Raw genomic sequence first — 15,611 nt, forward strand, 5'->3', positions numbered from 1 at the left:
AAGTTCCAGAATCATGTGAGCATTTGTATTTTTTGTGCTAAACCTGTGGCAAGGGTTTTGTTCATGGGGTTTGTTTGGTTGGAACGGTGTTTAGCTATTCAGGAACGTCACTCGGTGAATTGCTCTTGCAGAGAACCATCAGTGACACAAGAGGTCGAATGGTCTCCTACTGTGTTGTAACCATTCTATGATTTTATTCTGTGAAATATATGAAGAGGAGTATGGAGCTTTCTTGTGTTTCTGGTCAAGTTTCTTTGGCAAAGAACTGGCGTGAAATTCTCCCAAAGAAGTTCTAAGTGTAGAATTTGTAAAAACTGGAGTAAATCCTGCTGTTTTTTCAGCAGGATTTTCAAAATTCATTTTGAAATGTGATTATCTGAAGAAATATACGTGAATTTTAAGATTAACTACATATCTCAAACAACAGTAGTCTCAGTAACACAACGTCCCTCTAAACACTCAAGATGGCTGTGGTGAAATACACTTTCCACGCTGAACCTCAAGTTATGTCTGTGGCATTCTCAAAATCCCCCCAGATGATTGCCACGTGAAAGTTTTCGAACAGCACTCCCAAAAAATATGCTTTAAGAATTTCTTTACAGTAATACTTTCAATTAGCAGTTTGCTCTGTGAAATCCAGACCAGGTTTTACAAACGATTCTCTTAAACAAGGCTTCTGCTCAACTGTGAACAGTGAGTCCAATCCAAGATTTTGTATCAACCCCTTGAGGATTTCTTTGTCCTGATTGCTATTCACAATTGCTTTAACTCTCGATTCCTAGACTGGATTAAAGTGGCATCAAATGTTTCATTGACCTCTAAAGTCTGCTATCCCACTTTAAATGTAGTTCCTGCAATTGCCACTTTAATGCAAAACATTTTTTTCCTTCCTTGAATTCTTCTGAACAATACCTTGGTCTCTGTCTCTTACCTTAGGCATTTTACATCTTCTTTCTGTACCTTTCCAAATTGTATCTTCTTTCTTCGGAAGTCTCTGCATCTTTGCAACTCCTTGCCCTGTCCACTTTCTCCTGGAAGAATTGTGAGATGGTCATTTAGTGTTTTAACTGCAATATAAAGAGCATAACAGCCATTTCTACCTTACAGTGGTGTCTAGTTGCTAAGCACGCCACAAGCTTATGCTTTTGATTTATTTTTCATGCCATAACCCTCTCTAAGCAGAATAGAATCACAGTTGAAAGTTAACCAACCCCCACACATACAAACACCATTGTCCACCATGAATCTAACTATAGGTTTTACCTTTCCAGGCACAAAAACATTGAATTAAGCTATATCTTATTTCTAATGTTTACCAATGCAAATATAACTCCCTTAAAACTACCTTTATTTTCCTAACAGTGGAAACTGTAAGTTTTGTTTTCCTAAAGGCGGAGCAATGCTTATTCATAGGTAATGACATCTGTACTTAGCCAGTAAAGTTTATTTATTAGTAACAAATAATGTAGGCTTACATTAACACTGCGATGAAGTTACTGTGAAATCCTCCTAGTCGCCACACTTCAGCGCCTGTTTAGGTCAATGTACCTAACCAGCACGTCTTTCTGTCTATGGGAGGAAACCGGAGCACCCAGAGGAAACCCACACAGACATGGGGAGAACGTGCAAACTCTATGCTGACAGTGACCCAAGCCAAGAATCGAACCTGTGTTCCTGGCGCTGTGAGGCAGCAATGCTAATCACTATGCCACCATGCTGCCCTGGAAAGGGGCAATGGTCAGATAAGGCCCAGTGGGAGGACAAATGGGCCATACTGCAAAATTCTGTTATGCTCTTCATTTAGTCTTGCTTAACTAAGATGCTTGTTGAAATATGGAAGTTAATTAATATGTGGAAATCATTCTCTGGTTGGGGCGAGGGGTGAGGCCAGATCTTGTCTAGTTGAGGAGAGAAGGGGGAGGAGGAGGAGGTGGGTCAGATGTTCCTCTGGAGGACCGGGAGAGGTGGTGGTGCCAGATCGTTGTCTGGGGGCGGGGGGGGGGGGGGTGGTGTGCAAGTGAGTCTAGACCATTTTCTTGGGGGCGGGGGGGATGGTGAGGCGGGGTGAGGCCAGTTTGTTCTCTGGGGTGGCAGGGGGAAGGGGGGGGGAAATGAGGCCAGACCATTCTCTGGGGGAGGAGGGGGAGTGTAGGGGCACGGTGGTCCGCTGTCAGTCTGCGGGCGATCGTGGTGGGGGAGGGGGCAGGGGTCACAATCGGTCTGGGTAGTGGGGGGTGGGGGTAGTGGATAAGGAGGACAGTGATGTCTGTGGGGGCCTTCGTTCCCAGGCTGCTGTCTCTGCTTTCTGCGGCCTGGGAGCGATCTGACATGGGTGTGCTTTTTCAAATTTTTTTCTAACTGCAATGCGCAGTTCAGAGCTCCGATCATTTTGGCCACGCTAAGCTCCACCCACAGCGCAAATGGAACCCGCACATTTTTCATGGCCTGAGTGTGTATAGGAGTGCCTGAAAGCAGATTTCGGATCTGAATTACGCCCAGATTCAGCACTTAGAGTGAAAATGGTAAAATCAAGCCCTGAGGGTTAGTTTATTTGTACAAACTCAAACATGCATGGAGGGTGGCAACGTTGCATACAGTAAAAGGGGATAGAGAAAATAAAGATGTCAAATGCAAAGACCACAGTGAAAATAATGAGTGTTCTGTGTTAGTTCAGAGGTAAGCAGGCCAAACTGATGCTGGATAATTCATTTTTCCAGTAGAGTTTCCACCATGAGATAGGCATGTAGAGATGTGACAGAAGATCAAGTAATATCAGTGTAGATGGGGCCCCTTGTCTGCTGCTGCTTGGTAGATGGAAAGATGACAGACAGAGCTTTGCAGCTCCACAAAGTAGTATTACTGATTCCACCAGCTAGGGGGAGATCGTGTCAAATTATTTCCCAACACTCCATTTGGAGTAATCGAGGAAAAGAAAGGGATTGGGTGCAGAATATAGCGTTGCTGCTGGAGGTAGGGGGAAGATAAAGATCAGCTTAATATATGGTAGGTCCATTCAAAAGTCTGATGACAGCAGGCAAGAAGGAAGTTGAGGAAATTGTGTACTGGATAAGCAGACTAATTATTATAGAGTGATGGAGGTTTTAGCACAGGTGATTGTGAGGTAAAGCTGGGTGCCAGTAGTGTACATGAGAAAACTAACACTGTGCTTTCAGATAATGTCACCAAGGGGCAGCATGCAGATGAGAAATAGGAAAGGGCCGGTGATAGATCCTTAGAGACACCAGAGGTGACAGTGTGGTGGCAGGATGAGGAGCCACTGCAAATGGTACACTGGTTATGATAAGATTGATAAGAATGGAACCAGGTGCGAAGAATCATAAGAACTAGGAACAGGAGTAGGCAGTTCAGGCCCTCAAACCTGCTTCGTCATTCAGTACAATCATAGCTGGTCTCATCTTCATCTTCATACCCCTCCCCATAATGGGAAAGTAGTTCCCTCTTAGTGTGGTAATACCTTGAACTAAAAGCAAATAGATATTCACTTGCTTTGAGTATTTTCATGTCAATCAATTCTTAGACCTGGACTGAAAGTTAAATTAAACGTGCTATCTTTGCTGAATTTTGTTTGTGTGCATTTTTGAGGCCATTGTTGTTACTGATGGTGAACGTATCCTTGGACTTGGCGATCTTGGAAGCTACGGAATGGGAATTCCAGTGGGCAAACTAGCTCTCTACACAGCCTGTGGTGGTGTGAATCCACAGCATTGCCTCCCTGTGCTTCTGGATGTCGGTACAGACAATGAGGTAAATCATTTAGGTATTTTTTGCTTGCATGTTAAGTTTAAGAAATAACATTTGTGCACGTGGATTAATAGCACAATGAAGAAAAGAACTTTTGAAAAAGTTTCTGATCTTTTCAGATTTGAAACCCACAGAGCAAGTAATGTCCTTTACAAAGCTGATCAACACATTTTCGACTGAAGGAAATATCAGCTGCCACTGCCCTTTCATATACACAGGCAACTGAGGCAGATAAAATCCTCTGTCATTGCTCAAGCTCCATTCTGAAGTTTCTGTACTTTAGGTCCATCAAAATAATGAATTAATTGAATTTCAATAAATGATTCAGGTCATATTCTGGACAAGATGGATAATGGTTATTTGTGCACAACTTGCTTATTTTGAATTCCAACAGGCTGGCCATTGCAAATTTAATTGTCATTTAAAATTATTTTTGTTTAAAAAGAATATTTGGAACTGATATTATTATCAGGATAGAGCAGAAATGCTGCCTTTGCTGGAAATTGTACTGGCTCTGGTATTGGTCCTGTCACTTCTGACTATTTTAAATGGAATATGATGAAAAACCAGCGCAATTTTGACAAGGTCATCTCAATCCCTTAAATAAAGACCCAGGTGAAAAGGTGGAGAAAGAGAGTGATCTGCCAGTAAAAGGACTATTCATAGACTCTTTGTATAGGAGATCAACGGACGATATTGTTGAATGTTAACAGTTAAAATATTTTAACATTGACCACAGCATTTTAAAATTGTGCACTTAATTACAAATCGTTCTCTCTGCCCCAGACTCAACTAAGCAAAATAGTTGGGCTAAACTGCTCTTAGTGCATTGTAACAACAGCAAAAAATTCTCAAGGTATTTCACAGAGCTATTGTCAAAAATATTTAAAACTAAGCCACCTAAGGCTTGATTAAATAAGTAAATTTTAAGGAAGATTTTAGGAGAGAGAGAGACCTAAAGAGAGAATTCCAAAGCCTAGAACCTAGGCAACGGAAAGTACTGCTACCAGCAGTTGAGGGAGTAAATCAGACGCACAAGAAGTCAGAAATTGAGCAGTGCTGAGACCTTGAAAGATTGTAGGGCTGGAGGGGCAAGGCTGTAGGGATCTGAATACAAGGATGAGAATTTTGAATTGAAGCATTGTCAGACTAGAAGCCATGAGACCAGGGCTGATGTGTGAATTGAATTTTGTGTGAATTTGGATATGGGCAGCAGATGAGTTTACATTTCTGGGGGTTGATGGATGGAAGGCCGACTAGGAGAACATTGGAGTAGTCAAGTCTGGAGGTACCAAAGACATTGATGAGAGTTTCAATGACAGATCAGTGAAGCTGGGAGCGAGTTGGATGGTGTTACATCGGTAGAAGTAAGCAACCTTGATGATTGAATGGACAACTGATCAGAAACTTATTTCATGATCAAATGAGGTGCTAAAAATACAAATAGTCTGCTTCAGATAGTGAACGGGGAGAGGAATGAAATTAGTACAAAGTCGCACCAGACCTCCATGGGTAGAGATATATTTAACATTGCATTTCTCTTAATAACTGTGTATTTGTGGTAATGTGTTGATATATACAGCTTGTCATCACCTATTTGATAGCCACCAAGCATCCTGCTGGACTGGAATCTGTATGGTGGCTGACAGCTTCTCCATAGAGAAAGCCACATACTCAAATGCCAAAACCAAAAGAGAATTTGTGGTTTGGACAGATTCTGCCACCATAGCCGCTAGAATCTCTGCTGTGTGTTCCCCTGTCTCTCTGCAAGAGACTTGCTAGAGATGCAGCCATTCCTAGAGTCCTGTCATTACCATGAGAGTCAGCATGGGCCTGCAGCTTGACTGCCAGGGACCTCAGCTGTCACATCCTTTATCAGCTGCTGTGACATATTCACTGGATTGAGGTATCGAACCTTGTTGCAAGTCTGTTTAGAGGTAGTTGTCTTTATGCTGATGGGGAATGTGGGGACAGTGAATCCTCTGATTGTTTTGTATCTTCATTCTTGTCGATGGAGTTCTGACTTGCAGCATACAGTGAATGAAGTGTCTCCTGATCATGAAGACCTGTAGTGCAGAACAGGAGTGTTGAACATGTAGTGTAGAATTTGCGTGCACAATCCCATTTCTTAGTGCACTGCGACAGATTCCTGTAATTCCATATGTTACTTTGGACTAAATTTCTTGTGAGCAAGAAACGCTAAGAAGCATACTGGGTGGAATTCTTCCCCCCCTCCGCCCCCCCCAGACGTGTTTCAAGGTGGTGGAGGTGGTCTGCCATTGGTCAGCGGCAGGGTCTTCTGGTTCTATGGAGTTTCCTGTTTTATGCAGCCCCTGCCACCAGGAAACCCTTGGCGGGGGATCGCCGTCGGCAGGACCACAAGATCCTGTTGGTGGGAATGGCCGGAAAATCCCAACCATTGTTTTAGATTCATACAACAGATTCGGAATGAGTTATTATTCTAGTAAAGCACATTGATGCAGCAAACATCAGAAAAAGCTGTTAGAATCTGGATACAATCTTTTGCAGTTTAATGTGAAAAGTCTCTCAAATACAGAAGTCCTGGAGCAATGAGCAATAGTTCAGTCAGTATCCTCTTGTACCGAGCCAGGAAATTTGTCCAAGCAGATCTGTAAACTATAACTGCTCTGAACACCTCAGCAGTTGAAAAATTGCAAACAATTTAAATGTACATGAATTATAGGAAGATTTGACACACACCCATTACATTTTTCATACAATGCGACTTAGATTTTGTAGCATTAGAAATAATAACACCAGAAGAGGCCAGTAGAGTGTAGAGCTTCTCAGCAAAGAGAACTTGACATTGAAGTGCCATTAAACATGGTTTTTCTCTTCCTGAATGTTAATTTAATTGAAATTAGTTAACTGAGTTTGGCACTAATGAGAGTTGGACATAACTGAAAGTAGTGTACATTAGGCGGCCCATCAAAGATCCTTAGTATGTCAATCGCCAACACAGAGACCTGTATTTTAACATAACTCACCTGTTGGGAGCAACATGTGCAATCCAAAACTGGAAGTTTGGATCTCCCACCCGCTGTGGAACTTTAAGTCTAACGTGTGCATTGGTGTCACCCTCAGGTCCCCATCTTGGGAATCTAGAAAAAGGAATCATTGTTCAAAAATAAGAATTCACTCATTTAAAACAGATATTGAAAATTAGTTCTGAATTTGTGAGCTTTTGAAATTCACTTCCTCAAGAGGCTGTGGAAACTGAGTCTTTAAGGTGAGTGGTATTACACTTCCAAGCCCTATGCTGCCTTTCTCAGCATTCTTCTACACAGCAACAATTCACTTTGCAACTCCGTTCATCCCTTTCCTTCCTGGTACCACGTTATATCCCCAACTCAACAACCCATACTTAGCCCCATCTTTGAGACATCTCACGGCCAGGCCTCAGTCACCCTCCACAAATACTGCCCTTCTCACATCTTCACAATGCCATTTTTCATATCCATACTCCTGTTTTGCAGGAAAAGACAGTGCAGACAACCAGGGAATTTGGGGTCCTCATCTGTTAAAGGAACAATACGATGATGCAGAAGTCTGGCAGGTGGAGTGTCATAGGGGAAAATGTGTAGTTGTTCCATTTTTCTGGAAGATTAAAAGGCAGAGTATTATTGAAATGGAGAATAGTTGCAGAATTCTGAGGTGCAGAGGGATTTTGGTGTTCTCGTGGAGGAGTCTCACAGAGTCAGTGTGCAGGTGCAGCAAGTAATTAAGAAAGTTAATGGAATATTGGTCTTTATTATGTGAGGAATCAAACATAATAAGGATGTTATACTTAAGTTATGCAGGATGAGACCATAGTGTGCAGTTTTCATAGACTCCTCACAGTGCAGAAAGAAGCCTTTTGGCCCATCAAGCCTGCACTGATAACAATGCCACCCAGGCTCTATCCCTGTAACCCCATGTATTTACACTGCTAATCCTGCTGACACTAAGTGGAATTTGACACAGCCGGTCAACCTAACCCGGAATGTGGGTTTCTTCTGGAGCACTCGGAGGAAACCCACACAGAAATGGGGAGAACGAGCAAACTCTGCACAGTCACCTGAGTCCAGAATTGAACCTGGGTCCTGGCGCTGTGAGGCAGCAGTGCTAATCACTATGTCTCCATGCTACCCACATTTCCTTATTCAAAGGCAGATGTAAGTGCATTGGAGGCAATTCAAAGGAAGCTTACTAGATTGATATGTGGAATGAGTGGGTTGCCTTATGAAGGAAGGTTGACAGATTGGGTTTGTTTCTGCTGGAGTGTAGGAAAGCGATGGGATAATTTGATTGCGGCATATAGGATCCTAAGCAGTCTTGACAAGGCGGACGCGGAAAGAATGTTTCCTCTCGTTGTTGTATCCGGAACTAGGTGGCAATGTTTTAAAATTATGGGCCGCCCTTTTAGAGCAAAGAACGTTTTTTTTCTGTGAGTTGTGAGACTTTGGAGGCAGGGTCATTGAATATTTTTTATGATGGAGGTAGATAACCTTCAATTCCCTTGCCTAACAAGAAGTTATCAGGATAGTTGGAAATGTGGAATTCAAAACAAATGGATTAGCCATGATATTGAATGGTAGAGCCAGCTCGAGGTGCCAAATGGCCTACTTCTCCTGTTTCATATGTTAGTAGACTCCAATTTGCTGCCATGTTCCCTAAATTACAATACTGACTAGACTTCTCACAAAAAAGTATTTAAGTTAGCTATAAAGGGCTTTGAGACAACGTGAGAGTATGAATATGTCAGTATTTTCTTTGTGCTAGTGAGGGTATTGCAGGAGGTTGCTAGAAGTGGACAACTGAAGGAAGATATTGTGGAGATAAAGTGGACCAAAACAATTGAAGATTTGAAGATGAGAACAAAGATTACAAATTTACAACTGAGGGAATAGGGAGCCTGCAAGAATGGCATGATCAGATAAATTATACTTAAGCAGTGGCAGGATATGTTATTTCAGATGTGCCAGAGTTTACGGAGGTAGATAATGAAACAGGCAAGAAAGGTACAGGAGAAAATCAAGTCCATTGGTGAAGAAGATGTAGCTTAGAGTTTCAGCAGCATTGAAAGTAAATATTTTTGTTGATAAGTAGTATATGGAGCTTGAAGCTGCGCTGTTGGTTGAATGTGATGCTCAAGTTTGCACCATCTAATTCAGTCTGAATGAGTGGCCAAGAAGTGAGGTTGATGTCGACATCTGAAAACTGTGCATTTTTTATTCTTTGGATTGGATTTTCCCATCCTGATATTCAGAACATAATGGGATAGCAATAAAATGATGCTGGTGGCCTGCATGCCAGTCTGCCACCTCCGAATCTGGCTCTGATGGTTTTCCCAAGAACGGAAGGGGTGGAAGAAGAGCAAGGGTGGCTGCTGCAAAAGCAAATCCACTCATTTTGTTAATTGGTGATTTGAGAGTTTGTCAAGAATTCACTTTCTGGTGATGGGAGTGGGTGGCCAACAGTGGCCCTAAAACTGGCCAGCTGTAACCTAGCAGAAACAGGGGCAGTAGAGCTGAAACAGTTCTACTTACTGCAAAAAAAGTAAAAGTTTTGACAAAACCTCACTGAGTTGTAATAAAATGTTACTTAGCAACCTGTCCCTAACATATCCCAGGTGCCAACTCTTCGTGGCCATTCTCCGTGGCCACTTTGAAGATGAACATCATTTCCTCTGTGTTTTTGACTGCATGTGGAGCAGAGAGAGAGAGAGCTAAGATTTTACCTGTTAAAAACCTGTTTAAAATAAGTTTAAAGCACTTTACTCTTTGTAGAACTGTTTAAAGCATTTATTTATTGTATTTACTGCTTTAAGAATTCTGAGGGTGTGGTGAAAAGGCATTTGTGGACCAGCCTGCTTTAAATCAGCGCCAGGTTTAAAAGGAGGCCTGGTGTAGACAGCGGGCAGCGGAGTGAGTGGGAAGCAGAGTGAGTTAATAGGGCTTAATATCAAAAAGGGCTTGAAGGAAAAAGGCCAGGTGAGTTTGTTTGAAAAAAAAACAAGGAAAAAAAAATTTTTTCAAAACTACTACAGCAAGAAACAAGGAAAAAAATTTTTTCCCCATAAAAAATTACAGTGAATAATGGAGGGGCGTGTGATGTGTGGTTTCTGTATGATGTGGGAACTGGCGGACCCCAGGGTCCTTCCCAGTGACCATGTCTGCAGTAAGTGCAGGTTGCTGGAGGAGCTCCAGCTCAAGGTGGATGAGCTGGCCTCTGAGCTACAGACACTGAGGCTCATCAGGGGGAGAGAGGGTGCCCCTAGACTGGCTAAATCTAAGGGTCAGGGACAAAAGGGGGCTGCTGGGAGGAGGAAGGGGGGTGAGGAGCGGAGGCCTCAGCCTCTTAATCTGCATAACAGGTTTGAGGTTCTTGCTTCCAGTCTGGAAGAGGACGAGGCAGGTGAGGTTGGTGAGCAAACTGCACACGGTACAGTGATGCAGCAGGACATAGGCAAAGAGAAGGGGAAAAGGAACGTAGTAGTGATTGGAGATAGTGGGGTGAAGAGTATTGACACTGTCCTTTGTCACAATGACAAAGTGCACAGAAGGGTGTGTTGTCTGCCTGGTGCTCGGGTACAGGATGTCGCAGCTGGGCTGCAGAGGAACCTGGAGTGGGAGGGTGAGAACCCGGTCGTTGTAGTACATGTGGGTGCCGGCGACGTAGGCAAAGTGCGGACTGAGGATCTGGGGAGGGAGTATGAGAAGCTGGGAATGGAATTAAAAAGTAGAACCGACAAGGTGGTCGTCTCTGGGCTACTGCCTGAACTGAGTGCAGACGGGCGTAGGGTTGACAGGATAAAGGAAGTGAATGGGTGGCTCAGGGATTGGTGTGGGAGGAATGGGTTCGAATTTATGGGGCATTGGCACCAGTATTGGGGTAGGTGGGACTTGTTTGGGCGGGATGGGGTTGGTCTGAATCGTGCTGGGACCAGAGTGTTGGCGAATCGAGTAAAGAGGACTGTAGACAGGGCTTTAAACTAATTAGGGGGGGGGGAGGGTGCGAGGGTAGGTGACGCTACGAGGTCTAAAGTTAAGGATAGGGTACAGGTAAGGGAAGAGGCCAAGGATGTCCCAGTTGGTGGCGTTACGGCAAATAGGGTCCAGGTGAAGGCTGGGATGAAAGCGCTTTATCTGAATGCACGAAGCATTCGGAATAAAGTGGATGAGCTGGTGGCACAGATCGACACAAATGGATACGATCTGGTGGCCATTACAGAGACGTGGCTGCAAGGTGACAGGGACTGGGAGAAGAATGTACAGGGCTATCAAGTGTTTAGGAAGGATAGGCAGGAGGAAAGAGGGGGTGGCGTAGCTCTGCTGATTAAGGATGGTATCAAGGTGGTAGCAAGGGATGATATCGGAGCCAAAGAGCAGAACGTGGAATCGTTGTGGGTGGAGATTAGGAACAGCAAAGGGAGGAAGACGCTGGTGGGTGTCGTCTATAGGCCCCCGAATAATGATCTGGAGGTGGGGTGGGCTGTTAACACGCAAATAAGTGCGGCGTGCAGGAATGGGACGGCAGTAGTTATGGGAGATTTCAATCTGCATATTGATTGGTCGACCCATGTTGGACGAGGTGGGCTCGAGGAGGAGTTCTTGGAATGCTGCCGGGATAATTTCCTTGAACAGTGTGTGTTGGAGCCGACGAGGGAGCGAGCTATCTTGGATCTGGTGCTATGTAATGAGGCGGGTAGAATTAGGGACCTTGTGGTGAAGGATCCTCTTGGAGAGAGTGATCATTGTATGGTGGAGTTTCTGGTGCAGATGGAGGAGGAGAAAGTGGGTTCCCGGACACGCGTCCTTTGTTTGAATAGAGGGGAGTATGGTAGGATGAGAGAAGAATTGGCGAATGTGGACTGGGGGAGTGCGTTGGAAGGTAGGTCTGCTGAGGAGCAGTGGAGGATCTTTAAGGAGATCTTTCTTGGTGCTCAGCAGAAATTTATTCCGATGGTTAAAAAGGACAGTAGGAAGAGAGGTAATAAGCCGTGGATAACGAAGGAGGTGAAGGAAAGTGTTAAATTAAAAGCGGAGGAGTTTAGAGTAGCTAAGAGCAGTGGACGAGAAGAGGATTGGGAAAGGTTTAAATGTCAACAAAGATTGACAAAGAAGTTGATAAAGGAGGGTAGGAGAAGCTATGAGGCTGGGCTAGCACTTAATATAAAAAAGGATAGCAAGAGTTTTTATAAATATATAAAACGGAAGAGGCTGGCTAGGGTGAACGTTGGTCCTTTAGAGGATGAGAAAGGGGAGCTAGTGGTAGGGGATGGGGATATGGCTAAGGTCTTGAATAACTTTTTTGTTTCTGTCTTCACGGAGGAGGACGTGAATAATTTGCCGGGTGTTAGCGATGGAAAGGTGGTAGGAATGGAGGGTCTTAATGACATTACTGTTACGAGAGAGGTGGTGCTCGACAGACTGGAGAGGCTGATTGTGGACAAGTCCCCAGGACCGGATGGAATGCATCCGAGGGTTCTGAAAGAAATGGCGGAGGTTATAGTGGATGCCTTGGTGGTTATTTTCCAGACGTCACTGGATTCCGGGGAAGTGCCGGAAGATTGGAAAACGGCTAATGTTACGCCGTTGTTTAAGAAGGGTGCCAGGCAAAAGGCGGGGAATTATAGGCCGGTTAGTTTAACGTCTGTGGTAGGTAAAATGTTAGAATCCGTCATTAAGGAGGAAATTGCGAGGCATCTTGAAGGGAATTGCTTGATAGGGCGGACGCAACACGGTTTCATTAAAGGGAAGTCGTGTCTGACAAATTTGCTGGAGTTCTATGAGGATGTGTCTAGGGCAGTGGATAGAGGAGAGCCGGTGGATGTGGTCTTTCTGGATTTCCAGAAGGCGTTTGACAAGGTACCTCACAAGAGGTTATTGCAGAAGGTCAGGGGACATGGAGTTGGGGGTAGGGTGTTAGCGTGGATAGAGGATTGGTTGTCAAATAGGAGGCAGAGAGTGGGGGTCAATGGGTGCTATTCGGATTGGCGGTTGGTGACTAGTGGGGTGCCCCAGGGGTCGGTGCTGGGGCCTCAGCTATTTACCATTTATATAGATGATCTGGAGGAGGGAACCGAGTGCAGGGTGTCGAAATTTGCTGATGACACCAAGATTGGGGGAAAGGCAAATTGTGCAGAGGGTGTGGAGAGTCTGCAGAAGGATCTAGATAGGCTGGGCGAATGGGCCAGGAAATGGCAAATGGAATTTAATGTTGGCAAGTGTGAGGTGGTCCACTTTGGTAGGAAGAATGGTAGGAAGGACTATTACTTACGTGGCGAAAAACTGCAGCAGGTGACGGTACAGAGGGACCTCGGGGTCCTTGTGCATGAGTCGCAAAAACCCAGCTTGCAGGTGCAGCAGGTGGTCAGGAAGGCGAATGGGATGCTGGCCTTCATAGCGAGGGGGATTGAATATAAAAGTAGGGAGGTCTTGCTGCAGCTGTATAGGGCATTGGTGAGGCCGCAGCTGGAGTACTGTGTGCAGTTTTGGGCGCCGCACCTGCGCAAGGATATTTTGGCCCTGGAGGGAGTGCAGAGGAGGTTTACTAGGCTGATGCCGGAGTTGAGGGGATTGAGCTATGAGGAGAGGCTGAATAAACTAGGCTTGTACTCGTTAGAGTTTAGAAGAATGAGGGGGGATCTCATTGAGACGTATAAGATGATGAATGGGATGGATAGGATAGAGGTGGAGAGACTCTTCCCGCTCAAAAAAGACAGTAGGACTAGGGGGCACAGCCTCAAGATAAAGGGGAGGCGGTTTAGAACGGAGTTGAGGAGGAACTTCTTCACTCAAAGGGTGGTGAATCTCTAGAATTCTCTGCCCGTTGAAGTGGTGGAGGCTGCCTCGCTAAATATTTTTAAGAAGCGGGTTGATGGGTTCTTGATAAGAGAGGGGATTAAGGGTTATGGGGAGAGGGCGGGAAAGTGGAACTGAGCCACGACAGATCAGCCATGATCTTATTGAATGGCGGGGCAGGCTCGAAGGGCTAGATGGCCTACTCCTGCTCCTATTTCTTATGTTCTTATGTTCTTATGCATAGATATCAGCCAGAGCAATAACTGCTGCTGAAACCCTCATCTATGTCTGTCATCTCTAGACTTGACTATTAAAATGCATTCCTGGTTGGCCACCTACATTCTACTCTAAACTTGAGGTTATCAAAACTCTACCAACTCAGTCCCTGCTTGGGTCAAGTACTGTTTACCCACCACCCTTGTATTCGCTGGTCAACATGGAGTCCAGATAAAGTAATGTCATGATTTAAAAATTTTCATCCTTGCTTTCAACCCTCTCCATCTCACCTCTCCCTATCTCTGTAATAGCATTCAGCCTCTCAACCCTGTGAGATATCTATATTTGTCTGTTTCTGGCTTCTCGAGCATCTCCAATCTGAATTGATCTATTATTGATGGTCCAGGCGCCTAAGCCCTAAGCTCTGGAGTTCAGAATCACAGAGTACAACAGTGCAGAAGAGACCTTCGGCCCATCGGTTCTGCATTGGTGAATGAAATATCCTGACCTGCCCACCTAATCCCACTTGCCAGCATCTGGTCCGTAGCCTTAAATGTTATGGTGTGCCAAGGACTCATCCAGGTACTTTTTAAAGGATGTGAGGCATCTCGCCTCTTCCACCCTCTCAGGCAGAGCATTCCAGACTGTCACCACCCTCTGAATAAAAAGGTTTTTCCTCAAATCCCCCCTAAACCCCCCAATCCTCACTTTTAACTTGTATCCCCTCATAACTGACCCTTCAACAGTTACTCCCTATCCACTTGGTTCATGCCCCTCATAATCTTGAACACCTCAATCAGGTCACCCATCAGTCTTCTCTACTCCAACGACCCCAACCTATCCAACCTCTTTTTACAGTTTAAATGTTCCATCCCAGTCAGCATCCTGGTGAATCTCCTCTCCACCTCCTTCACATCCTTCCTATAATGTGGCGACCAGAACTGCACACAGTACTCCAGCTGTGGCCTCACCAAAATTCTATACAATTCAATCATGACCTCTCTGCTTTTGTAATCTATACCCTAATTGATAAAGGCGAGTGTGCCATATGCCTTTTTCACCACCCTATTGACCTGCCTTCCTCCCTTCGGAGATCTATGGACAAACACGCTAAGGTCCCTTTGTTCTTCGGAACTTCCCAGTGTCAGACCTTTCATAGTATATTTTCTTGCCAAATTACTCCTTCTAAAGTGCATCACCTCACACCTTTTAGGGTTAATTTCCACCTGCCATTTATCAGCCCATTTGACCATCTCATCTATATCTTCCTGTAACCCAAGACACTCAACCTCACTGTTAACCACCCAGACAATCTTTGTGTCATCATCTATGTCATTTATACAAATGATGAACAATAGGGGGCCCAGCACAGATACCTGTAGTACACCACTGGTCATTTGCCTCCAGTCACTAAAGTAGCCGTTTGTCAACACCCTCTGTCTCCTACTGCTAAGCCAGTTATGAATCCACCTTGTCAGATCACCCTGTATCCCATGTGCGTTTGCTTTCTTAATAAGTCCTCCATGTGCGACTTTGTCAAAGACTTTGCTGAAATCCATGTAAACTACATCAGTCGCACTATCCTCATCCACATACTTGCTTATATGCTCAAAAAAGTTTCCTGCCTAAATCACACCACCTATTTACATCTCATTTCTCCTTTAAGGCAATCCTTAAACCACCTCTTTGGTTAAGCTTTAGTTATCTGCCTCAATATCGCCTTAGTGATTTTATGTTGAATTTTTTTCTACAGTGTTTCAATGAAATAACTTGGGACCATTTATTGTCTTCATGATGCTATATAAATACAAGTTGTTTAAAACTCAA

At 44.4% G+C, this 15,611-nt stretch overlaps 1 protein-coding gene across 1 annotated transcript in view; it reads left to right on the forward strand.

Annotated features, from left to right (window-relative positions):
* Window positions 1-15,611, forward strand: part of LOC145348933 (NADP-dependent malic enzyme-like) — a 166,496-nt gene that overhangs the window by 99,885 nt on the left and 51,000 nt on the right. Inside the window, exon 6 of the mRNA XM_080197027.1 lies at window positions 3,604-3,765. Within this exon, the coding sequence (XP_080053153.1) occupies window positions 3,604-3,765 (162 nt within the window). The remainder of the gene's footprint in view (window positions 1-3,603; window positions 3,766-15,611) is intronic.

This window comes from Carcharhinus amblyrhynchos, chromosome 10 (assembly GCF_965287045.1).
Source record: "Carcharhinus amblyrhynchos chromosome 10, sCarAmb.v2.hapA, whole genome shotgun sequence".
In the NCBI taxonomy this organism is placed as follows: domain Eukaryota; kingdom Metazoa; phylum Chordata; class Chondrichthyes; order Carcharhiniformes; family Carcharhinidae; genus Carcharhinus; species Carcharhinus amblyrhynchos.